Here is a 25,622-nt window from a genome sequence, read left to right on the forward strand (position 1 = left end):
CCTGGCCGAGGCAGTGAAAGCGCAGAGCTCTAACCACAGGGCGCTCCCGCGTGCGTTTCCTTATGTGCCTCGTATTCCGAGCCTTTGCCAAACGGCACTTATCTGCATTCAGTGGCTGGCCTGCATCTGTTTCCTGTGTCTAGAAGTCCCCACATCTCAAGTTTTCACACATAACCGTTGATCCCTTTACTGTCTAACCTTCTGGAATCTTTTCTAATCTAACACTTTTGGCACTTACTCACAGCAAGGACTTTAACCCATCTGAACCTCGGGTTTCGTGGGGACTGAGCGGAGGAGCTCGTGGCGCTTCTCTGCCACCAGAGATGAAGGGGGCCAGGGTCCCCTCAGCCTCGTGGTGACTCTGGCTCCCGCTGTCACTCCGCACACAGCCAGGGTCTGTCCTGGGCCTGCGTCTGCCTGCACCTGCCTCCAGGCCACACTGTACTTTTGAGACACTACTTTGTAATCTCTTGTTCCCGTCTGCAATGCGAGAGACCTGCTGTTCGATCCCTGGGTTGGCAAGATCCCCTGGAGAAGGGAAAGGCTCCCCACTCCAGTATTCTGGCCTGGAGAATCCCATGGGGTCAACGGAGGACACAACTGAGCGGCTTTCACTTTCACTGAGAGAAACACAGCATCTAAGCTTTAGGGATGCTTTGCTTCTCTCATTTCCTTATTTCGTCTAATTTCCACGCATGCTCAGTTACTGGTGGCCCCTTGCGGGGAATGTTAGAATTGGGCAGCTGAGGTCCCAGGGTGCCATGAGGGTTCTGAGGCTCAGCTTTTAAAGTGTATGTACACGGGGCATTCCCTGGTGGTCCAGTGGTTAAGACTTCACCTTCCGACGCAAGGCGTGCAGGTTCAATCCCTGGCCAGGGAGTTAGGATCCCATATGCCTTGCGGCCGGAAAACCAAAACATAAAACAGAAACAATATTCTAACAAATTCAATAAAAAGACTTTAAAAATGGTCCACATCAAAAAATATTTAAAAAATGAAAACAAAAAATAAAGTGTGTGTATACGTATTTACGTGCCTATGGCTGTGCTGGGTCTTTGTTGCTCCGCGTGGGCTTTCTCTCTCTTAGCTGCGGTGGGCTGGCTTCCCGTTGCAGCGGCTTCTCTGGTTTCCAACCACAGGTTCCAGCCCATGCAGGTTTCATAGCTGTGGCTTGCGGGCTTAGGTGCCCCATGACGTTGTGGAATCTTCCTGGACCAGGGATCAAACTGGCATCCCCTGTGTTGCAAGGTGGATTCTTACCAGGGAAGCCCCTCAGCTTCTGGTTCATAGCATTCCTAAGCTTGAGGAAGGTAGGGATGCCTCCAAACGATAAAAAAATAAAACCTCTTGGGGATGCCCAGTGAAAATGAAAGCCGCTCAGCTGTGTCCTCCGTGCGACCTCATGGACTATGCAGTCCATGGGATTCTCCAGGCCAGAATACTGGAGTGGGGAGCCTTTCCCTTCTCCAGGAGATCTTGCCAACCCAGGGATCGAACACCAGGTCTCCCACAATTGCAGGTGGATCTTTACCAGCTGAGCCGCCAGGGAAGCCCTGCTGACCAGTGACCTTTCCTACAGCACCACTCTTGAGATCTGAACAAAACACCAGATATAAAAAGTGCTCCATATATAAGAAGCTCACACTGCAAATCCCACGCAGGCTTACAAGGACCTCTGAAAGCCAGGAGAACTCAGCCGGTAGCAGCATGCCCAGGGCCAGAGGCCCCGTCGGCGGGCCGGCAGGGGAAGCTGGGTCGCACGTGGGGTCACTGCGCAGGGATGCAGACGGTGCCTGTGGGGGTCCAGACTGCTTTCCTCTCTAGAGCCCTCTCCTCCCCTGGGTGTGCAGCCCCCTTTTGGGGGCCCAGGACCTCATTCTTGGTGCAGCGGGGGGTGGGCTGGGCTGGTGCTTCAGGCCAGGTAGGGGCCTCCAGAACCTCTTTTCCAGGGCAGAGTGGCAGAGGCCTGGGGAGGGCAGAGCTGGCCGGCGACCCACTGCTCTGGACCGTCCCGTGGATGCCGAGTGGGGCCTGGACTCCTGCGCCTCCAGCCCCGCCCTGGCCATGGCTCCCTGCCCTCAGGGAGGTGAAAGGGCAAGCAGGCAGAGGCTCCCGGCTTCCCAGGGACCAACCCCATTCTGCCTGCGCTTCCCGTCCGGGGCCTTCAGCCCGTGGAGCCGCTCTGGCTGTCAGAGGGCCGCTGAGCAGACAAGAGCCCCATGCCTCCACTTGCCCTCCGAGAGCAGCCCCTGTCCTGGCTGGAGGGCAGCGCACACCTGTCGTGTTGCAGAGAGCACTCAGGAGATGCCCCTGGGATCCACGCCGGCTCCCCGTCCAGCTCTGTAGGACCTGGAGGGGTGTTTGCAGGCAATCCCCTTCAGACGCTCCTCTGGACCCTCCCAGGCCTCTGTCGCTCCCTGTCCTGATGTCCTGGGCCCTGGGATAGGCCAGACTGGGACAGGGCCTGCCTCCCTTTCACATCACCCCACTCCAGGCCACAAAATGCCACTGCCTGGCAGCTGCTGGCCAGGCGCTGGCAGCCTGGGGTCAGCAGTGGAACCAGCAGCTCCGCACTCTCAACAGCCCTGCCGACGATCCCGCTCCAGGTGCAGGGGCCCTGTGCCCAGCCGGCAGGCATGGCCTTGGCAGTCCTAGGTTCAGGGGCCGTTGCAGCACAACCCACAGGTGCTTGGGATCTAAGCCTATGGAGGCCTCCCAGCCCAACCCCAGCCAAAAGAGAGCCCGGAGCGAGAAGCTTGACCACTGAAGGGAAGTGGGACGCTTCCTGGCCCTCTGCTGCCTGTTTGGGAAGCTGGGCTGCCCATGACACACCCTCCCTGAGAGAGCCTCGATCCCAAGTCCCTGTGTGGGAGGCCCACCCAGCAGGCCGACTGAGATAACAAAGGGGCACTCAGGGAAGTCCTTGCATGGGGTATTCTCAGGAAGGGAGTATTGGGTAGACAGTGCCTTGGTGCCCATGGGCTTTGAGGGATGGTTAGGAGTTTGACAGGCAGAGAGGTGGGTTCCAGCATTTGGAAGATAGAAATAGGAAGTGAAATGGCTCCCGGGGAAAGGCTCAGATGTGCTTTGAAAAGAGGAAGTTTCCAGGGGAGAAAGCAGAGGAGACCTGAGGCACTGGCCAGCCCCACCGGGCAGAAAGTCCCCCAGAAATGGCCCCCGTCACCCGTTCTTGGCTTCAAGGGTGAGCAGGTTCTAGGGACAGGAATAAAACGCTGTCGCAGGAAAACATGACCTTTGGTCCCCAGGGACTTTGTGCCTCGGGGGCCCCAGCACCTGCAAGAGCCCAGGTTCAAGGGCGTCACAGCCCCAACAGCAGAGCCCTCGTGCCCAGCCCCGAGGCCTGCCCTACCTCCTACTGTTCCACTGGGCACTCAGCTGATGATCAGGAACTGGCACAGCCTGTAGGTGATGCCCAGGGGGAGGCAGGTGAGCTCACACATCAGGTGTGACCCGGGGCAACAACTGTGGGAGGGGGCTCAGCAGGATGGGATGGGGGCTCTGAAGGGGGAGCCCCTTCTTCTCGCCTCTAGACTGAGCGATGGGCCAGGAGACAGTCACCGGGCCTGGGCTGCTGGCCCTTCTGCTCCTGTGCCTGCCCTCAGGGGAGCAGACACCTGCTGCAGCACCAGCCATCATGCCCAGGTGCGCTTGGCCACCTGGCCCAGGTGTTGGCCTCAGGGCCAGGCCTGAGTAACAGGCACCTCTTCACCGCTGCCCCCTCCCATGTGAGGGTGGTGGCCACTCCCTGGTATGAGCGCCTGCTCAGGAAGGGGCAGCGAGACTCCCAGTCCACCCGGGGGGCAGCTCAATCGCCCTGACAGGTCACCTTGTGGGTGTCCGCCCCATTGGACACCGACAGACGGACCACTGCCGGGCCCAGAGTGAGGCTTCTGGACGGGGAGGCCGCATGCTACCGCCGCTGCCACGTCCTGCAAGGTGTCAAATGCCGCGCGGGACGCATTCCTTGCAGGCTGGCCCGCGGCCCCGACCTGGGTTTCGGGAGGGTCAGGAACCGTGTTCCCGACGACCGCGAGCGGGGGTCGGGCTAGGAGTCTGCTCCGTGCCGCTGCGGTCCCGCAGCCCAGCTCAGACCTCTCTGCGGACCCCCGGGGCCACGACGCGGACGCGGTCCGGGAGCGCGCCCAAGGGCTCAGTTGCCCGCGGCGGGCGGCCGACCTGACCCGGAATCGAGCTGGGGGTGGGAGGAGGCGGGGCCAGCGCCGCTCAGCCCCGCCCCCAGGCCGCGCGGCGCGTGACTCCGCCCGGAAGCGCGCCCCGCGCACGCGCCCCGCCGCCCCGCGCACGCGCCCCGCCGCCCCGCGCACGCGCCCCGCCGCCCCGCGCACGCGCAGTCGGGCCGGCCCCCCGCAGACCCGCCATGGCGTCCGAGCGGCTCCCGAGCCGGCCCGCCTGCCTCCTCGTGGCCAGCGGCGCCGCGGAAGGTGAGGCTCGCGACGGCGGGGTCGGGGCCGCGAGCGCTCCGGCTCGTGGAGAGCGGCCCGCGGTGGTGCTCGCTGCGGGCTGGCCAGTGCGCCCGGCCGCCGCCCGGGGACGCGGGGGTGGGGGGACTGTCCCGGGGCCCTGCGGTGCCCGGGCCGCGCCCCCCGGCTGGGTCCCGGGTGAAGGTGCGAGGGGAGCCGGGCGGCCGGGCCCCGCCCACGAGCGCGGCCTCTCGGCCGAGGCCTCGGGTGCTCCGGGCCGGCGGGCGGCGGCGCCGGGCGCCTCGGCTTCCGCTAGGAGGTCGATCGGCGGGGAGGCGGGGCGCCCAGGCGGGTCCCAGGGTCCCGCTCCGGAGCCTGCCTCCGGCCTGACTTCAGCCGCTGCCCAAGTGGGCGGGAGAGCGAGGGCAGCGGGACACGGGGTCGCAGTGTGCTGAGCACCAGGCAGGGCCCCTGAGCTGCCCCCCAGAACGGAGACACTGAGGGGCACCACCTCCCGTGGAGAGGTCACGGCTGAGCCACTGAGAGTGGGGTTCAGTCCTGGAGTCGTGGGTGACTGCTGGGAGCAAGGTAATGGTGAGGAGGGGTCGCGCCGGCCTGGGTGTGCCCCCGGGGAGGGATGTTGAGGACATGGATTGGGGGCACAGCTCTGAAAGGCTGCTGGGCTCTGTGGGCAGGAAGAGTAGGCCCTTCCGCGGACCCTGGGCCAAAGCAGGTGGGGTAGAGGGGGCTGGAGGAACCGGGCAGAACCGGGGAGACTGCCTTTGCCAGATATGCAGACTGTCTACAGTGTGCATGCGCCGATCCGCAGACTGGAGAGAGGTGAGGTCCAAGGTGAGGTTCAGGGTGGAGTCCCCTGATTAAGCTAAAGGCGGAAGGACGCAGATCAGGTCCCTTTAGAAGCAGGTGTCTGTGATGGAGCCTCAGCCCCCAGGAGTGGGGAGCCTTCCTCCTGGGTCCGCAAAGAGGGCGGGGCACAGCGCCAGGGCTGGGGTGGCGTGCAGGACCCAGGAGCTCTGTGGGGGAAGGAGCCCACCGCCCCGATCCCGCAGGCACCCCCCTTCCCCAGGGACACAGGCTGCGGCCCCGCCTCCAGAGCCACAGGCCTCTATCACTGCCCCCCTCCCCTCCCCCGGCTGAAATCGGTAGGTGTGTGGCGGTCTCAGTCCCTGGTTAGGCCACGTCCCGTCCGGTGGCCAGAGCTCCCAGCAGGGGAGGGAGCTGGCAGGCACACAGGTGGTTTGCGGGCCTCGGGACCCTCACACTTGGCTTCGCCTTCTGGAAAAGGCCTGTAGTGGTCAGGCTGGGGGGAGAGAGAGACCCCCTTCAGGGGATGAGGGGGCCAGGGGGCTGCAACTGCTGCCCCAGCCACGTGCGGGGTGGGCCCTGGGTGAGGTGGGGTGAGTGGCTGCTCCCCAGGCCGGGAGAAGTCCCGAACCGACCGGGCTGCGTCTCCTCGCAGGCGTGTCGGCCCAGTCCTTCCTGCACTGCTTCACGCTGGCCAGCGCTGCCTTCAGCCTGCAAGTGGCCACCCCTGGGGTGAGTCCCGCGCCCCTGTCTCCAGGAGAGCCCGTGTCTCCAGGAGAGTGACGCCATTCGTGGAGGGGCCTAGGGGCCCGGACCCCAGGGGCTCTGTGCTGAGTCTCCCCAGAGGCTCCTGGGACGCCTGCCTCCACTCGTCGGGCGGGGACTGCGGCCTGCAGGGGCTGAGGGGCTGAGCTGACGGCGTCTTTGTCCCAAGGGGCTGCCGGGGGTCCCAGGCCTTGTCAGTTTCCTGGAGCCTCCGTGTGCCAGTAGCAGGGGGTGAGGTGCTGACCCTTGGCCTCTGGGCTCCCACAGGGGAAGCCCATGGACTTCGTCGACGTGAACGAGAGCAACGCGCGCTGGGTGCAGGACTTCCGCCTCAAAGCTTACGCCAGCCCCGCCAAGCTGGAGTCTATTGACGGTGTGGGGCCTGGGAGGGCCTTGGGGGGTGCGGTTCCTGCTGGGTCCTGACCCCAAACTACTTTCTCGCCTTCCTGGAGCATTCCGGGGCTTGCCGTGGAGCACCGTGGCCATCCGGGCCACGTCCCGTCCGGTGGCCAGAGCTCCCAGCAGGGGAGGGAGCTGGCAGGCACTCGGGTGGTTTGCGGGCCTCGGGAGCCTCAGCCGGTGGGGGCAGCAGGAGCGGAGAGGGGCCGGCTGCTGGCTCCGCCGTCCGTGACTGACTGGGCTGTGGTCCCCCAGGAGCCCGCTACCACGCCCTGCTGATCCCCAGCTGCCCTGGGGCCCTGGTGGACCTGGCCAGCAGCGGGTCCCTGGCTCGCATCCTGCAGCACTTCCACTCTGAGAGCAGTAGGTGCCTCGGGCCCGGGGTTGGGGGGTGGCGTGAGATCCAGGGAAGATGGGACCCCGCCGACAGGGAGGAGTGCCTGAGGGGGTGCGGGAGGTGGTGTCGTGGGCCTCATTGGGGCTCAGGTTTTGGTGGGAATGCCGAGTCACTGCAGGAGCTGCCTAGGGTCAGTGTGGGGCGCCGTGGTCCCGACCAGTGGACAGGTTTACTCAGCGCGTATACACGCGTATACACACACACAAAGGTGGGCATCCCTTCCACCGCCGGCCTCCCGACTTGCCCCTGTGGTGCCTCAGCCTGGTTCCCTTGGGGGCTGTGGGCTGGGAGCCCCACCCCCTGCAAGATGGGCAGGCAGGATGCTGGCTTGGTTCCTGGTGGGGTATGTGGGTGGCCGGGGGGCAGGGGCTGGGAAAACTGCCCTGAGGAGACGTGTCTGCTCCAAGGGGACGTGGCACACTGCCCTGGCCTGGCGTCAGGACGAGTGGGCAAACCCAAGGCTGCACACAGCGTCCTTTGTTGGTGGAAACGGGGCCTCCCTGTCCATGGGCAGTGCTTGTCCGGGCACTCAGCCGTGGGAACGCACTTGTGCCAGCCTGCCCTCTGAGACGGGGGCTTGGAGCCAGGGGCCTGGGGTTGAGCGGAGGGCCGGGGTCCCCCTGCCCTGCTACCGACTGCATTCAGAGGAGGGGGCTCTAGGCGCTGCCCAGAGGCCGGGTCAGGCGGCTCTGACAGGCAGAGGGCGGTGCTCCCGTGTGACGGGTGGACCCAGCAGCCATCTTCCTCCCACTGAGCCTGGTTCTCAGCCCCTGACCAGCTTGAGGGGATCCGAGCTCTGAACAAACTCACCTTGTGTGGAGGGCCAGGAGGTAGGGTGTCGCTGGGGTCTGGGCGGCCGCGGCGTCGAGCACGCACTGGCCTGCTTGCAGAGCCCATCTGTGCTGTGGGCCACGGCGTGGCCGCCCTCTGCTGCGCCACCAGCGAGGACAGGTCCTGGGTGTTCCAAGGCTACAGTGTCACCGGGGTGAGTGCACGGACAGGCGGGGCCCTTGGGGGGGCAGCAGTTGTTGGCCCAGCGCGGCGCAGGGGGCTTGCAGCCGGGGTCCCTCGAGCCCCATTGAGTGGGTGGCTGCTCGCAGGTCCTGGGGTGGGTCTGGGGGGGGCTCCTCCAGGGGCACCGCCACACCCCCTTGTCAGGCTCCGTGCCCGACCCTCGGCCCTGAACTCACCTGCTTGGACCTTTCTGGTGGCCCCGTGTCCTGATGCTGGGGAGGACCCGGGAAGCTTCGCCCCTGCAGTGGACCCCTCCCCGCGGGCAGCGCCTGGGGGTGGCCACAGCCCCCTGACCCTGGGCACTGCCCCGGCCCCACAGCCCTCCGTGTATGAGCTAGTACGGGCGCCGGGTTTCGCCCACCTGCCCCTGGTCGTGGAGGACTTCGTGAAGGACGCAGGGGCCTGCTTCAGCGGTGAGCGGCCGGGCTGAGCGTCCAGGGGGCCGTGGGAACCCTGGTCGCGAGCCCCAGCTGGGGCGGCGGGGCAGGGCAGCGGGGTTTCGGGGCGCCCCGCTCGCAGCCTGAGGCCCCGGCGCTCGGGTTCCTTGCAGCCAGCGAGCCTGACGCCTTGCACGTGGTGCTGGACCGGCACCTGGTCACCGGGCAGAACGCCGGCTCCACCGTCCCTGCCGTGCAGAACCTGCTTTTCCTCTGTGGCAGCCGGTGAGGGGCCGCGGGTGGCGGTGGGGGTCCGCCTGGTGCCCGGCCCCTGTGTCTGAACTGGCATCTACCCCGCAGGAAGTGAGCAGGCCCCGAGCAGATGCCGCCACCTCCAGATGTCCTGGGTGTCCCCCGAGACCCTGCCTCGTGACACCCGGCCTGCCTGGCCCCTGGTGGAACTCCTGGGGTGCTCTGAGGATCCTCCCTGAAGGGGTCGGCCTTGGGGGATGGGCCGAGCCAGTGACTGTGGTGGGTCTCCCTGGGGAGGGGTAGGGAGTGCTGAGCGGGCTGTCCGTGGACCCCGAGCACCCCGAGTGCTCCACAGTCAGCTGTGGGGTCCCCGGGGGACACAGAGCCTTCCTGGAAGCTGGGGCGATTGCTGACCAGGACCCAGGGGTCCTGTTCCTGGCTTCCCTGTGGTCTGCCCACCCCTTTGGTCCTTGGTGGGGGCTGACGCTAGCCTGGAGCGCTGTTTCAACATGATGGCAACCCCACGTAAGGCTGGGGTGGACTCAGGCGGACGCTGCGGCGTCTGCACGTCCCCTCCAACGTTGGGAGTGAAGCTTGTGGACAGCGCCCGCGGCCACCCTGCTGAGTGGCGTCCGGGTCCTGATGACCAGGCCTGCTCGGGGTGGGCGCGGCAGGGCCCTGAGCTCCTCTTGGAGTGCGGCCGCTGGCCTGGGGTGGCGGACGGCCCTGGGTTGCCAGGTGGTTGTCCAGCCAGCAAACTCCAGTGCAGCCTGGGCGCTCTCCAGCTTCTCCGGGCGCCTGTCCGGTCTGGGGCCCACAGGTGGGCCCCGGAGTCTCCTCTCCCCGCCTGGCTCTGCCCTGGCCAGCCCCTCGGAAGGGAGGAGGAGGGAGGCGGCTAGGCGTCTCAGTCCCAGCGCTGCAGACCAGGCCGTGCCCTGTACGCGCCCCTCTCTGCTGGCGGCTCCAGACACCTGCTGGCCTCCGCACCCTGGGCCTGGGCCCCCTCACCAGCCATCCCGTGTGTGGCACCAGTTGGTGATGGACCTAGCTGGACAAGTGTTTTTTAAAATGGTAACGCAAATAAAGAGAAAAATGGTGACGCCTTAGGGCCATCTTCTGTGTCCGTACCTGACCTGGGTGGGCTCTGCGGGGCAGGGCCCAACCCAGCCTTCTTTGCTGGCCCCACGTGGCCAGGTCTCCATGCCCAGGGCGCTGGGGTGGGGGCCGTGGCCCAGGATCCAGCAAGAGGCCCTGTAGGATTTCCCATATGCTCAGTGTTGAAAACAGACCCTGAACTCCAAGTCCATGAAAACGGTGTGTGGCTGTCCGGTGGTGTTTTCGATGAGTCGTAGCTTACATGAAAGGAACCTTCTTAACGGACAGTATTCACATCGTGCCCAGTGGACACCCGATGAGGCGTCCAGGAGATTCACGGTGGACTGGCCCTTTGTGGGAGGGTCGGGGGCCAGTGTGTCCCACAGCGCTGGCTGCAGGGGGTCGGGCCCGTGAGCAGGTGGGCGTCACGTGTCAGCTATACCCACTGTCTGCACCAAGGCCCTGGGCCAGGCGGCCTGGCGACTTCCACCTCCTAGGACACAGCTTGTTCACCGGCTCGGTGCACGGAGTCTGGGGTGTCGCTGAGGGCTTGCAGGAAGCCGTGGCCCTCTGACCCAAGCTGGCAAGGCAGCTGGCAGGGGGCTGGGGAAGACCTGCCCTGCCAGCACACTGGCAGCGTGGTGCCTGCCCTGAGCCCTGCCCACCCAGCACTGCTCCTGCTCCTGGGAGGGCAGCTCCAGAGGCACACTCCCAGGGGCCGGGCTGCCCTGCATGGAGCTATGGGGGACAAGCCCGGCCTGGCAGGGCCCCTAGGGAGGACAGTGTGCACATCCAGACCTGAAGTGTGTCCCACAGGCCCATCCCGACACCTGGCTCCCCTGGTGCAGACCTGGACGCCCAGCCACCCTGTCCTGCTCCCAGGGCCCCCCCACCCGCCCACGCCGACCCCCAGACCCGGCCTCCCCCAGGCCCCGCGCCGACCCTCTTTCAGTTCCAGAAACTCGGGCTGGTCACAGGGAGAGGAAGGGCTCCCCAGTGGGCCCCCGTCACTACCCACTGCCAAGCCCTCCACAGTGCAGTACGCCCATTGCAAAATCCAGATGGTGCAGCAAGGCGCAAGCTGCCCGCCTGCACTCCGGCGTGAGGCCCGGAAGCTGAGGCCCGAATGTGTCACGCTGTCCCCACAAGGTGGCACCACCACCCCCAAAGGCACCTGGGCCAAAGGAAAGTCTGGGCAGCGTGGCCGAGGCAGCGGAGCCGCGTGTCCCCACAGCAGGCCTCTCCGCCAGGGCAGCCCCCCCCACCCAGCTCTGCAGGCACAGCTTAGAAGCTTCGGGGTCCCCGCCTTCAGAGTCGAAGCTCTCAGGTCACTGCCCAGCAGCAGGCGAGGGGCTGTCACCACTGACTGGGGGTCCCCATGGGGCTGCTGACCTAATCCTGCCTTCATCAGGCCCCAGGAAGGAGACAGCCAGGAAAAGTGAGGCCTTTAATGCGCTGAGCAGATTTTCACATAAATCAGAAATCTATGATTCGTCCCCGCTCCAATTAGTAAAAAAATCCAAGATTCATCACAAAGCATGTGCAATTAGGCGCCAATTCAGAGACGCACAGATCCGTGGTCCAGCCTCGAGTGCCGCGCTATTTTCCATTCTCTGCGCTGAACATCCGTTCCTGGAAACGAGTGGTGTGAGCGGGTGCGACCACCAGGCAGCCCGCCCCCCCCGCCCCCGCCCCCGCCCCCGCCCCGCCCCCGCCCTCGCCCCCGCCCTGGGCCTCCCGACAGCGGCCCCGCCCCTCCTGCCCGTGGCCCCGCCCCTCCTGCCGGCCCATGGCCCCTCCTGCCGGCCCATGGCCCCTCCTGCCGGCCCATGGCCCCTCCTGCCGGCCCATGGCCCCTCCTGCCGGCCCATGGCCCCTCCTGCCGGCCCATGGCCCCTCCTGCCGGCCCATGGCCCCTCCTGCCGGCCCATGGCCCCTCCTGCCGGCCCATGGCCCCTCCTGCCGGCCCATGGCCCCTCCTGCCGGCCCATGGCCCCTCCTGCCGGCCCATGGCCCCTCCTGCCGGCCCATGGCCCCTCCTGCCGGCCCATGGCCCCTCCTGCCGGCCCATGGCCCCTCCTGCCGGCCCATGGCCCCTCCTGCCGGCCCATGGCCCCTCCTGCCCGTGGCCCCGCCCCTCCTGCCGGCCCATGGCCCCTCCTGCCCGTGGCCCCGCCCCTCCTGCCCAGGCGCCCGTCCCAACCCTGGCCCGGCGCTCACCCTCAACATCCGCTCCAGCTTCACCGCGTCCGCGGCGAACCTGCGGATCCCGTCAGAGAGCTTCTCCACAGCCATGCGGTCCTCGTTGTGCAGCCAGCGGAAGGCCTTCTCGTCCAGCTCGATCTTCTCCAGGTCACTGGCCTGGGCTGCGGAGCAGATGCCGGGGCATCAGTGAGGCCCCCTGCCGGGTGGAGGCAGCCCCGCCCCGAGGCTCCAGGTTCCACAGCCTCAAGGGACCGAGGCACCGGTGCCTGCGGAGCCCGAGGCTGGCGGAAGGCGGGAGGGGTGGTCTTACCTGCTTTGGCCGAGAGCGCAGGCGCCAGCTTGCTGTGGTCCTTGACCAGCTCCCCCAGGAGCTGGGGCGAGATGGTGAGGAAGTCGCAGCCAGCCAGGGCCTTGATCTCGCCCGTGTTGCGGAAGGAGGCGCCCATGACGATGGTTTTGTAGCCGAACTTCTTGTAATAGTTGTAGATCTTGGTGACGCTCCTCACTCCTGGGGGACACACGGGAGCTGCCGTCCGTGCCGCCCGATCCTCAGTCCTGGGGCCCCCCAGAAGCACGCGGCACAGCACCCCCCTGCCCCGGCCCGCGGGGAGGCCACTGACCAGGGTCCTCCTGGGGCTCGTAGGACTTCTTGTCCGTGTTGGCCACGTGCCAGTCAAGGATGCGACCCACGAAGGGCGAGATGAGCGTCACGCCGGCCTCGGCGCAGGCCACGGCCTGGGCGAAGGAGAAGAGCAGCGTCATGTTGCACCGGATGCCGTGCCGCTCCTCCAGCTCCCTGCGGGGACAGACGGCGCACGGGTCAGCCCCCGGAAGGCAGGGGCGGGGCGCCCCACCCTCCTAAGTTCACCAGGGCGAGCTCAGGCTAGCGGCTTGTGGGCAACTAGACCTCATCAAACCCACATTTCAGAACAGGGAGCACGGTGAGAGGCCCTCTGAGAGCTGCAGACACAGTCCTCCCTTGTCACAGAACCTCCGTGCTGGGCCAGTGCAGGAGATGCGGGTTCAGTCCCTGGTCCAGGAAGACCCCACATGCCCCCGAGCACCGGAGCCTGTACTCCACAAGAGGAGCCGCCACAATGCGAAGCCCCCGCCTCCCACCTGGAGAAAAGCCAGGCAGCCGTGAAGACCCAGCACAGCCGAAGGAAAAAAGGGATCTCTGGGCTGGAGATCACGGAGCCGGCTCCAACCGCAGCAGCGTCCTGCCTCAATCCCACAGCCTCCCGGCCCCAAGGCCCTGCCCTCTGGGTCAGCCTGCAGAAAGCCCGTCCCCCAGATGACGTCAGGGCCGGCCACGAGAAGGGGGTCCTGGCCATGCTCTACCACCTGCCAGCCGAGTTCCTATCCTGGTGGATGGTTTCAGAGGCGCCCAGCCACCGGGCCACAGGGAAGCAGTCAAGAACCACAGCCTTGGGGGCACAGCACCACCTCGGTGGCCAACGCCATGAGCACTGGGCCAGCAACTCCGCCGCTGGTGTGCGCCCACAGGAGAGCGTCCCGGGCACACGCCCAGCAACTCCGCCACTGGTGTGTGCCCACAGGAGCGCGCCCCGGGCACACGCTCAGCATTATCCGACACGGGCAGCCACGTGCCCCGGGAGGATGTGCTTGGAAGGTGTGCACACACAGGGAGACCTCCTTACGGGGACTCAGCTCCGCCACACGCATGGCGCACGTGAGCCTGGAACGCAAGCCAAGCAAGGGAAGCCACACACGCAGGCCACGTGCGGCACGGTCCCGTCCGGCGGAAGCGTTCAGAGGCAGAAGGGTGCGGGGCCGTAACAACTCAGGGGCCCGTGGGGGTGGCCAGGCGCTCCCAGGACGGCTGAGCCTGGGTGCAAGGGCAGCGTCCTGTCCACGACCGCCTGCCCCCTCCGCGCCCAGCATGCTTGGGGGAGCCGACTCTCACTCTGTCCTTGGCAGACGACACCTCTGCCAGCGGCACCGCACAGGCCCACTGCCCGAGGGGCCCACCCAGGACGGGCAGAGGCCCCAGCAGCTCCTCGCTCACGGGGACACTTACTTTCCAGCCTGAATTCCTTCCCAGGTGGATGAGAGCTTTATCAGGATCCGCTCCTTGCTGATGCCAGCCTCCTTGTACAGCTCGATGAGGCGCCGGGCGCGGGCCACCATCGCATCCTTATCAAAGGAGAGCCTGCAGGGGACCGGGCGCCCGCTTGCAGCGGCTGAGTGGGGCAGACGCAGGCGGAGGCCAGGCGCCCACAGCAGCGCGTGGCACCGGGAACAACAGCGGCTGCTGCTCCTGACACCCCCACCCGGCGGCCCTGAGGCCTTACCTGGCGTCCACTTCCGTGGATACGCGGCCTGGAATTTTCTTCAGTATTTCTGCCCCAAACAACACAAAAAGTTTATCAATAGCATTTGTAATCTGTTCCTCTTGTGACCTGAAATTCCAAGGGAAAAAAATGAGGTTAGAAGCTTACTTTTAAATGCACAGGATTCTACAAAGATTGTTACCTGCTTCCCAAATTCTTTTCCCACCATCTTTTTTGTTAAAAAACTTTTAAAGTGGTGATGAAATTCACATCAGGAAACTGACCGTCTTATCCATTTTCTTTCTTTTTAAATTCTGGCCACACCACATGGCTCACAGGACACCTCAGCTCCCCGACGGGCCGAGCTCGAGCACCCGCCCTCTCCCCAAAGAAGCAGCTGGTTCGGGCACTGAGGCTGCTCACACGGGGCGGCCACACCCGCCTCGTCTCCAGTGTCTCCATCCTTTGAGCTGAGCCCTCCCATCTTTGGGGGCTTGAACAAAACACTCTTCCCAACCTCTCTGAAGCTGCCTGGGCAGATGAATAAAGGGCACAGTGCGGCTCCAAGATGGACCACAAAGATCTCCGGCCTGAGAGCAGGGCCAGTCTGCTGATCACTAAGGGCACTGCCTCGCCACCGATTCCAGGAGCATCGCGAAGCGAGGGGAGCCGCCAGCACAGGGTGCACAGCGGGGGGCAGGGCAGGCCCCGGGCATGACTGCCACCCCTGCACACGGCTGACCTCAGCACACAGGGCACCAGAGAGGGACAGGCCAGCCGGGCACAGCTCCTACCAGGGGCACAGCTCCTGCCAGGCGCCGCTGTTCCCTGCGAGCCCACTCTCAGCTGAGCAGTACCCAGATGAACATTTAAAATGCAACCCAGCAAAGGTGAGTCTATGAAGAGAAGAGCCCGTCTGTGGTCGCAGGCGGAGGCACGAGAGAACACTCTAGGAGGCGAGCACATTCTCGGACTGGACTGTGGCTGCACCACTGCACGCGTGAATGCTCCAGAATGAGCTGGACTGCTCACTGAGACAGTGACTCTCACTCCAACACAACTGTCAGAAGGTAGCAAAGTGCCAGAAAGCAGCTCTGCGGCTGCCAGGGCTGAGGACACCGGCTGCAAACAGGGGGAGGACTCTGGGGCGCTGTCCACACGCTCCTGCCAGCAAAACTCAGTGACCTGTTTACTCACAGTGGGTGATGCCCGCAAGAAAGCAGATAGCGTTCCTTCCTGGAGCCTAAAACCCTGGCAAACTGGCCCCAGGGGTGGGAAGCGGGCAGACCCGGCCACACCCACAGCCCCGCACTCACCCGCCCAGCTTCCTGCCGTAAGCAACGGCCTCTTCCACCAGCTCCTGGTAGGCTGGCATCTGTGCCGCGGCCAGGATCAGGGACGGGTTGGTGGTGGCATCCTGGGGCTTGTACTCGTCGATGGCTGGGAAGCGAATGTGGGAAGCAGGGGTCAGTGGAGAGCCCGCTTCACCCAGAAACCTGAGATGACCCCTGAAGCCCTAAACACAGGAACAGAGCCAAGTAGGGCGCGGCCACACTTCATGCAGGAAGGCTGGCCAAGAGGCAGCTGAGCGCAGTGAGGAAACCTGGAGGCTAAGCCAGCGAGCAGCCGTGCCAAGAGCCAAGAGCTGCCCAGCACCAAGGAGCAGGGAGGGAGGCGACCAGGAGGTGCTGGTGCCCAGGTCAGCCATGGAGGGGCTGGACACGGGCCTTCAAACTATTCTTTTAACACACTTGTTCCTTCCTGATAACCAGGCGGGAATTCCAGGAGTCTCGAGGCCCCGGCTGTCACAGGGCAATGCCGAGCTCAAGTTCATCAAAACTCAGCTTCCAGGATTAGCCGGTTCAGTAAGTTGATTTGGCAAGTTAGCATTTTCAAAGTATCTTCTGATGACAAGACTACAGAGATGGAAAACAGGGAAGGGAGCTGGCTCTCAGGGGCTGGGAACAGCTGTATCCTGCCTGTTCTGGCGGCCGTAAGAACCCGCCACAGAGGACGCCCCCTCCTCTGTGCAGCTGGAAACTAGGGAACGCAGGGCCAGTCTGCAGCCTGCTCACAGCACCATGTTGGCAGCAAGTCCCCCGTTCTGATATCACACCACAGCCACACACGACACCCGGGGAGGTGATGGCAAAAGGGCTCGTGGGACCCTATGAGCCAATTCTGCAACTTCCTGGACCCTACCAATCATTTCAAAATAACAAGTTAAGAAAGCACGCTCCGGAGTGGAGCTCACACAAACGTGCGGAGGCCCAGCGTCACGCGCTGAAGACAGTGCCCTGATAATGCTGACTCTTAACAAAATGAAAACAAAATCTGGGGTCAAGAGACGGGCTTCAGGCTCCAGGGACCCTTAAACAGAACACGAGCCTGGCGTGGGGCGGGGAGCCGGGAAGAGCATCCACAGCTCTGACTTACTTTCAAAGAGGCTTATGATGCCCCGAAGGCAAGACCCTTCACTCCATAAAGTGACCGTAAAGCTGACACTACAGCTACGTGCTTCTCTGGTGGCACAGCTGGTAAAGAATCTGCCTACAGTGCAGGAGACCCAGGTTAGATACCTGGGTTGGGAAGATCCCCTGGGGAAGGGAATGGCTACCCCCTCCAGTATTCCACAGAGGAGGTTGGTGGGCTACCGTCCATGGGGTCACAAAGAGGCGGACAAAACTGAGCAGCTAACACACACCTAGTGTGCTGCTCGCATTATCGATACGCGTGTTTTTAAATAAAGTCACGAACATCCACTTAGCGACCTTCAGTGTCAGCACCTGGGTGCAGACGTTTCTCAAGAGGAGAACAAGGAGCAAGCATTCCCCACGACGCCTCCGGACGCGCTGGGCCTACAGTGACAGAGGTCAGGGCTTAGAGTTAACCTGAAGACCAGCCAGCCTGCAGCTGCTGCCCAGTGAGACCCAACAGGAAAACAAAACAGACTCAGCAAAGGTGGGAAACACTCCACACCAAGAGGAACAAACCAGGACCTCCCTGGTGAGGCAGTGGGTAAGAACCTGCCTGCCACTGCAGGGGTCGTGAGTTCGGTCCCTGGGCCTGGATGATCCCACACGCCCTGGGGCAACTAAGCCTGGTGCACCACAAGTACTGAGCCTGGAGCCGTAAGTACCAAGCCCCTGAGCCCGAGACCCCATGCTCCACAAGAGACCACCACAGTGAGAGGCCCTCCACTGCAGCTGCAGCGCAGCCCCCGCGTGCCACAACTAGAGAAAAGCCCGTGCAAAGCAGAGACCCAGTGCAGCCAAAAACAAATAAAATTAGGACCAAAAAGGAGCAGGAAGACATGCAGCCACCTTCCCAGACCCTCTATCCTGGTGAGGTCACTGCCAGAGGCCTGGACCAGGGAGGGACGGGTGGGAAGAAGCTGCTGGCCTCGCAGGTCAGCCAGAGCTGGAATTTCCCAGGGCGCCCAGCTCTGACCAGGAGGGAACCTTCTGTCAGCTGGTTTAACGTACAGGTTGGACTCAAGCCCATCACCATCGCCAGTGTTTATATTTAAGCAGCCAAATATGCTTACTCATTTTCCTCAGCTCTGTGAGATAGTGTCTTATTCTTACCAAAGAGGAAATAAAGCCTGTTTCTCAAGTCACCATGAGAAAGCAGAAACGAGGAAGTCCTTCCCTACGGTGTGCCCCAGAGCACTCCCAGCCCCAGAGCGTTTCACGATGTCTCTGACAGCCTTCATGGTTCACAGAGGATGTGAATGGAGGGCACCTCGTCTGGGTTTCTGCTGCAGAGGATGGGAAGGCCAAGCCCCCCAGTTCCCTCCTAGGAAGGTGAATCAAGCCAGGAAAACCTAAACCTGGGGCAAGCTTTGCTTGCCTCCCTGCAGTGAGTGGGGCTTTACCCCCGGGGCTCCTTGGTCCCAGGCGGTGAACGTCTGGCTGGCCCGCACCCGGCCGTGGTCCCCAGCGTGCACAGCTGTCCCCTGGGCAGGGGTGGGAAGGGTGCAGCACGGGCTTTCAGAAGCAGGTGGCGGCATTCGCAGTGTCTGGTCTTCCTGGGCCCAAAACTAACTCGTGTTCCTGCTCAACATTCGCGCAACGAAACTGCCCCGTGTCACCACAAGTGGTTCGCATCTCCAAGGCGGACCAGGAATCGCTCTTCAAATCTAGGTTCTTGAGACACCGTCCCCTGACCCACTGGCGGTCCCCGCGGACTCCAGCAGCGCAGAGAGGACGGGGGCGCCGGGCCCCGCGCGTTCGGGTCCTGAGGCACCCACGCCCCGGCCGACGGTGAAGCGGCCCGAGCACGGGGCGCCGAGAGCAAGGGAGAAGCGGGGCGGGGAACAGCAGGGCCGAAGTGGGGACGAGGGACGGGGCGGGGGCGAGGCGCAGAGGCGTCTGGCAAGGGGCGCCCAGGAGAAGGGGGACAGACTCCTCGGCCCAGGAAGCCGGGTGGCCGGGCTTCGCCGCCGCCCCTGCGCCCCCCGGCCGCGCGCCCGCGCTCCCGGGCCCTCCCCCGCCTCCCCACACCGCCCGGCGGGCCGGCGCCCCGCGCGCCCGCAGTCTCTCCCTGCTGCGCGGCCCGCCCATGAGCGCGGGGGCCAGCGCGGCCTCACCGTGGAAGTCGCCCGTGTCGGCCACCACGGTGGTGACCTGCTTGAGCTGGTCCAGCGCGTTCTCCATCCTCTGCCGCTTCACCGGGGAGCCCGACATGGCGAGCGGCGGAGAGAGCGGGGGACCCACAATGCCCCGCGGGCCCCGCCCCCGGCCGCAGCCAATCCGGGCGCGGCGCGGCAGGGCGGACCTGCGCGCCGGCGCCGACGGGGCCCCGCCCCCGAGACGGCGCCCCGCCCCCGAGACGGCCCTCGCCCCGCGGAGCGGCGCCGCAGGAGCTGTGCTCAGCCAGGGCGGCGCCCCGGAGCGCTGAGTCCCCCGGGCGCTGAGTCCCCCGGGCGCTGAGTCCCCCGGGCGCTGAGTCCCCCGGGCGCTGAGTCCCCCGGGCGCTGAGTCCCCCCGGCGGTGTGCCCCAGACGTGGTTATGCCGGAGGGACGCACATCCTTCTGGCGATGCAGCCCCCGGATGGTTTCCAGGGAGCGATGCACCCCCGAGCGGTGACCCCGGAGAGGCGCTCCCGCCTCCACGACGGGTCCCTGGGGGCCGTGATTCCCGGAGCGTGCACTCCCTGCAGCGGGGCGCCTCCGGGACGTGGAAGTGATTATTTCCCTGGACTGATGCGTCCCCGGGGCGGAGCTCCCCCTGGAGTGAAGCACACCCAGGGCTGCGCGGTCCCCGACGGCGCGCCGGCTCACTTTCCCTCCTCTGTCGTTTGCAGCGGGAACTGGAGTGAGGGTCGTCGAGCATCAAGGGGTAAAGGCTGAGGCTTTAGGCCGCGGTCGAGAGGAGTCTCGGAGAGACCTGGACACCTGAGACTCTGCATCTGAGCCGCCGCCTCGGGAGGCCATGAGGAGGGGCCCTGGGCATGCAGGCCTGGGTCTGGGAGTCTGGGTCGTCGACCCTCGCCCCCCGGCCGTCCTGAGGCCAGGGGCACCCAGGGTACAAGTTCTGTCCTTGAGGCCGAAATCTCACCTTCTCTGTACTCTGGTGTGGAATCCAGTCTCGGTGACATAGAGTTTTGGGTGAAGCAGAAAAGGATTGGGCTTCCCAGGGGGCTCCGTGGTAAAGCATCCACCTGCCAAGCCAGAGACACAGGTTCAGTTCCTGGGTCAGAAGCTCCCCTGGAGAAGGAAGCGGCGGCATACTCCAGTACTTTTGCCTGGGAAGATCCATGGACAGAGGAGCCTGGTGGGTTACAGTTCATGGGGTGCCAAAGAGCTGGAGAAAATTTAGCAACTAAACAGCAACAGCAAGCGGAAATGGATAGCTTCATTGCTTTGCCAGGCTAAGAGGTACACAGCGGGCCCCTGTCCTCAGGACCATGTGTCCCAACTTGGGGAAGATAGTGACAAGTTTTATATTAATTATCCAAAGAGGGTGTGATCAGCTTGAGGACATTCTTCTAATAGGTTCGTGAGGTAAACAGGAGTTAACATCATCAACCTTCAGGTCCAGCTGGTCTGGGGTCTCCGTGCTTGTGGGCAGCATACCATCGTTAACAGTTAACTTCTCCGCTTGGAGAAGCTTCAGTGTCTGGAGAAGAGCTCAAAGATATAGTTATGTCTGTCTGCTGATGGGAGAACAGGACCCTGCCCCAAAACTGCCCTTGACTTGTTTTTCCTCCCTGTTCTCACATCCCCTCCCCTCCCTAAAGAACAACTGTTTGAATCTGCCATTGAAACTCAGGGAAGGTCATAGAGGCTGGGTGAAAGCTGTTTCCTGTAATAAAAGAAATGGGGACACAGAGGCGTCATGCCCAGGACTCCCACAGTACCCTGCACAGCATCACCCTCAGGCCTGGCAGCTGCTCCAAGCCCTCCTAGGTTGGGTGGGCCTGGAGGCCAGGGAGGGGCTGAAATCAGGCTTGTGGTTTCATTCTCTCCCCTGGATCCAGAGCCCAGGACAGGCCATTGACCATGGGGACCGCAGCTGGGAATCCCTCCTAGCGAAGTAGTGCTAAGTTTAGAAGTATGAAATAAAGCTCACATTTTATGGGAAGACAAGAAAAATGTAAACAGAAGAGATTTGCCCTGCCCTTTGGCCTCCTCCCTCCTGCACTGTGCATCCCGTGTCTGCATTTTATACATGGACAAACCTCCCCACCAACTGTTGGATCACAGAAAAGGCAAGGACATTCCAGAAAAACATCTACTTCTGCTTCATTGGCTATACTGAAGCCTTTGACTCTAGTTCACAACAAACTGAAAAATTCTTAAAGAGATGGGAATACCAGACCACCATATCCGCCTCCTGAGAAACCTGTATGCAGGTCAAGAAGCAATAGTTAGAACTGGACATGAGACAACGGACTGGTTCAGAATCGGGAAAGGAGGATGTCAAGACTACATACTGTCACCCTGGTGACTTTATGTGCAGAGGACATCCTGTGAAATGCCGGGCTGGACGGAGCACCAGCTGGAATAAGATTGCAGGGAGAAATATCGGTAACCTCAGATATGCAGACAAAACCACCCTAATGGCAGAAAGCAAAAGAAAAAAATAAAAGAAAGGGAGTCACTCACTTCATTTCAGTTGCTCAGTCGTATCATTTCAGTTGCTCAGTCGTATCCGACCCTTTTCGACCCCATGGACTGGAAGCACACCAGGCTTCCCTGTCCATCACCAGCTCAAACTCATGTCCATTGAGTCGGTGATACCATCCAACCATCTCATCCTCTGTCCCTTTCTCCTGCCTTCAATCTTTCCCAGCATCAGGGTGTTTTCCAATGAGTCAGCTTTTCACATCAGGTGGCCACAGTATTGGAGTTTCAGCTTCAGCATCAGTCCTTCCAGTGAATATTCAGGACTGATTTCCTTTAAAACTGACTGGTTTGAACTCCTTGCTGTCCAAGGGATTCTGAAGAGTCCTTTCCAACACCACAGTTCAAAAGCATCCATTCTTCCGCATTCAGCTTTCTTTATAGTCTGACAGAGTCTTTGGGCCTAGAAAAGAAAACAACAGTCTCAAAGGCCCTTGCTGAATCATCTAACTTCGGAGAAAACAAAATAGGACTTTAGGTCCCGCCCTGATGCTCCAGGCCGGTTGCATCTATCTGGGACTTATCATCCTCAGTCCAGAAACCTTCCACCCCCTACACCTGCCCAAAAGACTTATCACCCCCTGCCCAAACTACAAATGCCATCTCAACTAAAGAACACCCCAAACATCCCGCCTAAGTAACATCTCCCTTATCACTTCCATAAACCTCCCTGTAAACATGGAGCCTCCCTGATCCCTCTCTGCTCAGCCTGTTGGCTAGGCCGACTGTCACGGCTCCTTGCCTGAATAAAGGTGACCTACTTCTGTTGAAGTAGAATCAGATTCCCTGGTGGCTTAGACGGTAAAGCGTCTGCCTACAATGCCCGAGACCTGAGTTCAATCCCTGGGTTGGGAAGATCCCCTGGAGAAGGAAAGGGCAACCCACTCCAGTACTCTTGCCTAGAAAATCCCATGGATGGAGGAGCCTGGTGGGCTACGGTCCATGGGGTCACAAAGAGTCAGACACGACTGAGCGACTTCACGACTTCTGTTGAGGTCGTCTTTCCCTTTCTGCCTCAGCCCAAACTACACCTTACATAGTCCAACTCTCACATCCACACATGACTACTGGAAAAACCATAACTTTGACTAGCCCAGACGGACCTGTGTTGGCAAAGTGATGTCTCTGCTTTGGTCATAGCTTTTCTTCCAAAGAGCAAGCGTCTTTTAATTTCATGGCTGCGGTCCCCATCTGCAGTGATTTTGGAGCCCAAGAAAATAAAGTCTGTCACTGTTTCCACTGTTTCCCTGTCTATTTGCCATGAAGTGCTGGGACCGGATGCCATGATCTTCGTTTTCTGAATGTTGAGTTTTAAGCCAGCCTTTTCCCTCTCCTCTTTCACTTTCATCAAGAGGCTCTTTAGTTCCTCTTCACTTTCTGCCATAAGGGTGGTGCCATCTATGTATCTGAGGTTATTGATATTTCTCCCGGCAATCTTGATTCCAGCTTGTGCTTCATCCAGCCTGGCATTTCGCATGATGTACTCTGCATAGAAGTTAATAAGCAGGGTGACAGTATACAGCCTTGCCGTACTCCTTTCCCAATTTTGAACCAGTCTGTTGTTCCATGTCTGGTTCTAACTGTTGCTTCTTGATCTGCATACAGATTTCTCAGGAGACAGGTCAGGTGGTCTGGTATTCCCATCTCTTCAAGAATTTTCCAGTTTGTTGTGATCCACACAGTCAAAAGCTTTGGCATAATCAATAAAGCAGAAGTAGATGTTTTTCTGGAATTCTTTTGCTTTTTCGATGATCCAATGGATGTTGGCAATTTGATCTCTGGTTCCTCTGCCTTTTCTAAATCCAGCTTGAACATCAGGGAGCTCACGGTTCACGTACTGCTGAAGCCTGGCTTGGAGAATTTTGAGCATTACTTTGCTAGCATGTGAGATGAGTGCAATTGTGTGGTAGTTTAAACATTCTTTGGCATCGCCCTTCTTTCGGATTGGAATGAAAACTGACCTTTTCCAGTCCTGTGGCCACTCGGCAAAGTGAATCGCTCAGTCTTGTCCATTTCTTGTGAACCCATGGAATTCTCCAGGCTAGAATACTGGAGTAGGTAGCTGTTCCCTTCTTCAGGGGATCTTCCCAACCCAGGGATCGAACCCAGGTCTTCCGAACTGCAGGCAGATTCTTTACCAGTTGAGCTACCAGAGAAGTTGGTAGCTCAATAATGGCAGAAAGCAAAGAGGAGCTAAAGAGCCTCTTAATGAAAGTGAAAGAGATGAGCAAAAAAGATGTCTTAAAACTCAACATTCAAAAAACCAAGATCATGATCCCTTCATGGCAAATAGATGGGGGAAAATGGAAACAGTGACACCTACATTTTCTTGGGCTCCAAAATCACTGCAGACAGTGACTGCAAACATGGAACTGAAAGACCCTGCTCCCTGGAAGAAAAGCTGTGACCAGCTTAGACAGCGTATTAGAAAGCAGAGACAGCACTTTGCCGGCAAAAGGCCATATAGTCAAAGCTAGGGTTTTTCCAGTGGTCATGGATGGGCGTGAGAGTTGGACTGTAAAGAAAGCTGAGTGCCGAAGAATAGATGGTTTTGAACTGTGGTGTTGGAGAAGACTCTTGAGAGTCCCTTGGACTGCAAGGAGATCCAACCAGTCAGTCCTAAAGGAAATCAACCCTGAATATTCATTGGGGGGATTAAGGCTGAAGCTGAAGCTCCAATACTTTGGCCACCTGATGCAAAGAGCCAACTCATTGGAAAGACCCTGATGCTGGGAAAGATTGAGGGCAGGAGAAGATGGCGACAGAGGATGAGACGGTTGGATGGCCTCACCGACTCAATGGACATGAGTTTCAGCAAACTCTGGGAGATAGTGAAGGATAGGGAAGCCTGGTGTGTTGCAGTCCATGGGGTCACAAAGAGTCAGACACGATTGAGTGAGTGAACAACAGTGATCCAGGCTGCCAGGTGAAAGAACAATGTCTCCACCCTTCTACGGACTTGCATAATCACTATGATAGCCCTGCTTTGACCTCACAAGGTCAGTCTCCTGCCAGATGCAAAGGAGGAGGCAAGCCTCCTGTCTGCCTGCGCGGGACAGCCATCTCCCCTCCCCTTCCCTCTGACTACAGAATTGTAGCCCGCTTCATCCTTGGACAGAACTCGCTCCCCACCACAACCGCATCTTTTACACACGTCCTATGTTATTAAACCCACTTCCTGCCTGACCCCTTGCTTCTCACTGAATTCCCCCTGGGCTGAGACACAGAGAACCTGAGCCTCATTAAGTCCTAAGACCAACGTGTAGTCTAGTCTTAGTTGGGAGACCACGGGTTTAGTCTGGGTCCAAGTCCTGGTCACGTGGGTTTGAGCCCCACTCTGAGGCAAAGGGTTTCAACGTCTCAGGACCCTCGGTCGTCACCTCTGGCTGCAGTCGCTCTGGAGGCTGCCATCCCGTGGTCCGTAAGTCTCACCATCCACCGGCGGGGGCGCCTTGGTTCCTGAAGGGCAGCTCGGAGAATCCCGGTGGGAGCCGCCGGGGCTGTTTTATCCTGAACTGTTGTCTCTGCTGCTCCTGTTCAACCTTGTGTCGGCGACGGAATGAAACACCAACGCTGCAGAGTGGTTTGAATCTTTATATTTAACCCTTGCTTCCTACAGCTGCTTTATTTTACATCCCTGGCACAACCCCCTACAGGGCAAGCTGCCAAGCACTGCGATTCAGAGACTATACCGTGCGCAGGCGCAGGGCGAGATAACCTTTACCTTGGCTTATTTACTGCAGCTAAGACTTTGTTTTGGGGAACTTCCTTATCAACTTAGAATCCGTTTTGTCCCAAGGTCTGTTCCTTTTGAGGAATCAGAGAAACATCCTTGTGTGCAAGCAATGTTCTTTTCCCACGGGAACAAACAGGATTCTTAGCTGAACATCTCCTTTGCAAGAATGTTCAGCCCTGGTTGAGAGTCTCGTTTGCAAGCACTTCTCAACCTGCTTTATACCTAGTTCCCTACACCTTGTCTCCCTCACTTCTGCGATTAGTAGCTGCCTAGTGGCAGGCTTTATTTTTGGGGGGGTTCCAAAATCACCACAGATGGTGACTGCAGCCATGAAATTAAAAGACGCTTACTCCTTGGAAGGAAAGTTATGACCAACCTAGATAGTGTATTCAAAAGCAGAGACATTACTTTGCCGACTACGGTCCATCTAGTCAAGGCTGTGGTTTTTCCTGTGGTCATGTATGGATGTGAGAGTTGGACTGTGAAGAAGGCTGAGTGGTGGAGAATTGATGCTTTTGAACTGTGGTGTTGGAGAAGACTCTTGAGAGTCCCTTGGACTGCAAGGAGATCCAACCAGTCTATTCTGAAGGAGCTCAGCCCTGGGTGTTCTTTGGAAGGAATGATGCTAAAGCTGAAACTCCAGTACTTTGGCCACCTCATGCGAAGAGCTGACTCATTGGAAAAGACTCTG

General features: G+C 61.0%; 2 protein-coding genes across 5 annotated transcripts; one reads left to right on the forward strand and one right to left on the reverse strand.

Moving 5' to 3' along the window:
* Positions 1-4,265: 4,265 nt before the first annotated feature.
* On the forward strand, positions 4,266-9,577 carry GATD1 (glutamine amidotransferase class 1 domain containing 1). Of its 2 annotated transcripts, XM_069565638.1 has the most exons (8): positions 4,266-4,463; positions 5,923-5,999; positions 6,300-6,405; positions 6,687-6,794; positions 7,719-7,813; positions 8,162-8,255; positions 8,393-8,504; positions 8,580-9,577. In XM_069565638.1, the coding sequence occupies exons 1-8, from the start codon at positions 4,400-4,402 to the stop codon at positions 8,584-8,586; spliced, it is 663 nt and encodes a 220-aa protein (XP_069421739.1). In that variant the 5' UTR covers positions 4,266-4,399; the 3' UTR covers positions 8,587-9,577. The 2 variants fall into 2 exon arrangements, with proteins under 2 accessions (XP_069421739.1, XP_069421740.1); XM_069565639.1 differs by having other exon boundaries at positions 4,356-4,463; positions 8,393-8,599.
* Positions 9,578-10,999: 1,422 nt separating this feature from the next.
* Positions 11,000-24,890, reverse strand: TALDO1 (transaldolase 1). 3 transcript variants are annotated; one of them, XM_069565635.1, is made up of 10 exons: positions 24,576-24,890; positions 21,178-21,598; positions 18,657-19,730; positions 15,382-15,505; positions 14,087-14,194; positions 13,813-13,944; positions 12,392-12,567; positions 12,082-12,279; positions 11,787-11,932; positions 11,000-11,198 (listed from the first exon to the last, which is right to left on the reverse strand). In XM_069565635.1, the coding sequence occupies exons 3-10, from the start codon at positions 18,751-18,753 to the stop codon at positions 11,166-11,168; spliced, it is 1,014 nt and encodes a 337-aa protein (XP_069421736.1). In that variant the 5' UTR covers positions 18,754-19,730; positions 21,178-21,598; positions 24,576-24,890; the 3' UTR covers positions 11,000-11,165. The 3 variants fall into 3 exon arrangements, with proteins under 3 accessions (XP_069421736.1, XP_069421737.1, XP_069421738.1); XM_069565636.1 differs by having other exon boundaries at positions 18,657-20,188; XM_069565637.1 differs by lacking the exons at positions 18,657-19,730; positions 21,178-21,598; positions 24,576-24,890 and adding an exon at positions 17,389-17,582.
* Between the last annotated feature and the right edge of the window lie 732 nt (positions 24,891-25,622).

Source organism: Ovis canadensis, chromosome 21 (genome assembly GCF_042477335.2).
Source record: "Ovis canadensis isolate MfBH-ARS-UI-01 breed Bighorn chromosome 21, ARS-UI_OviCan_v2, whole genome shotgun sequence".
NCBI lineage: Eukaryota > Metazoa > Chordata > Mammalia > Artiodactyla > Bovidae > Ovis > Ovis canadensis.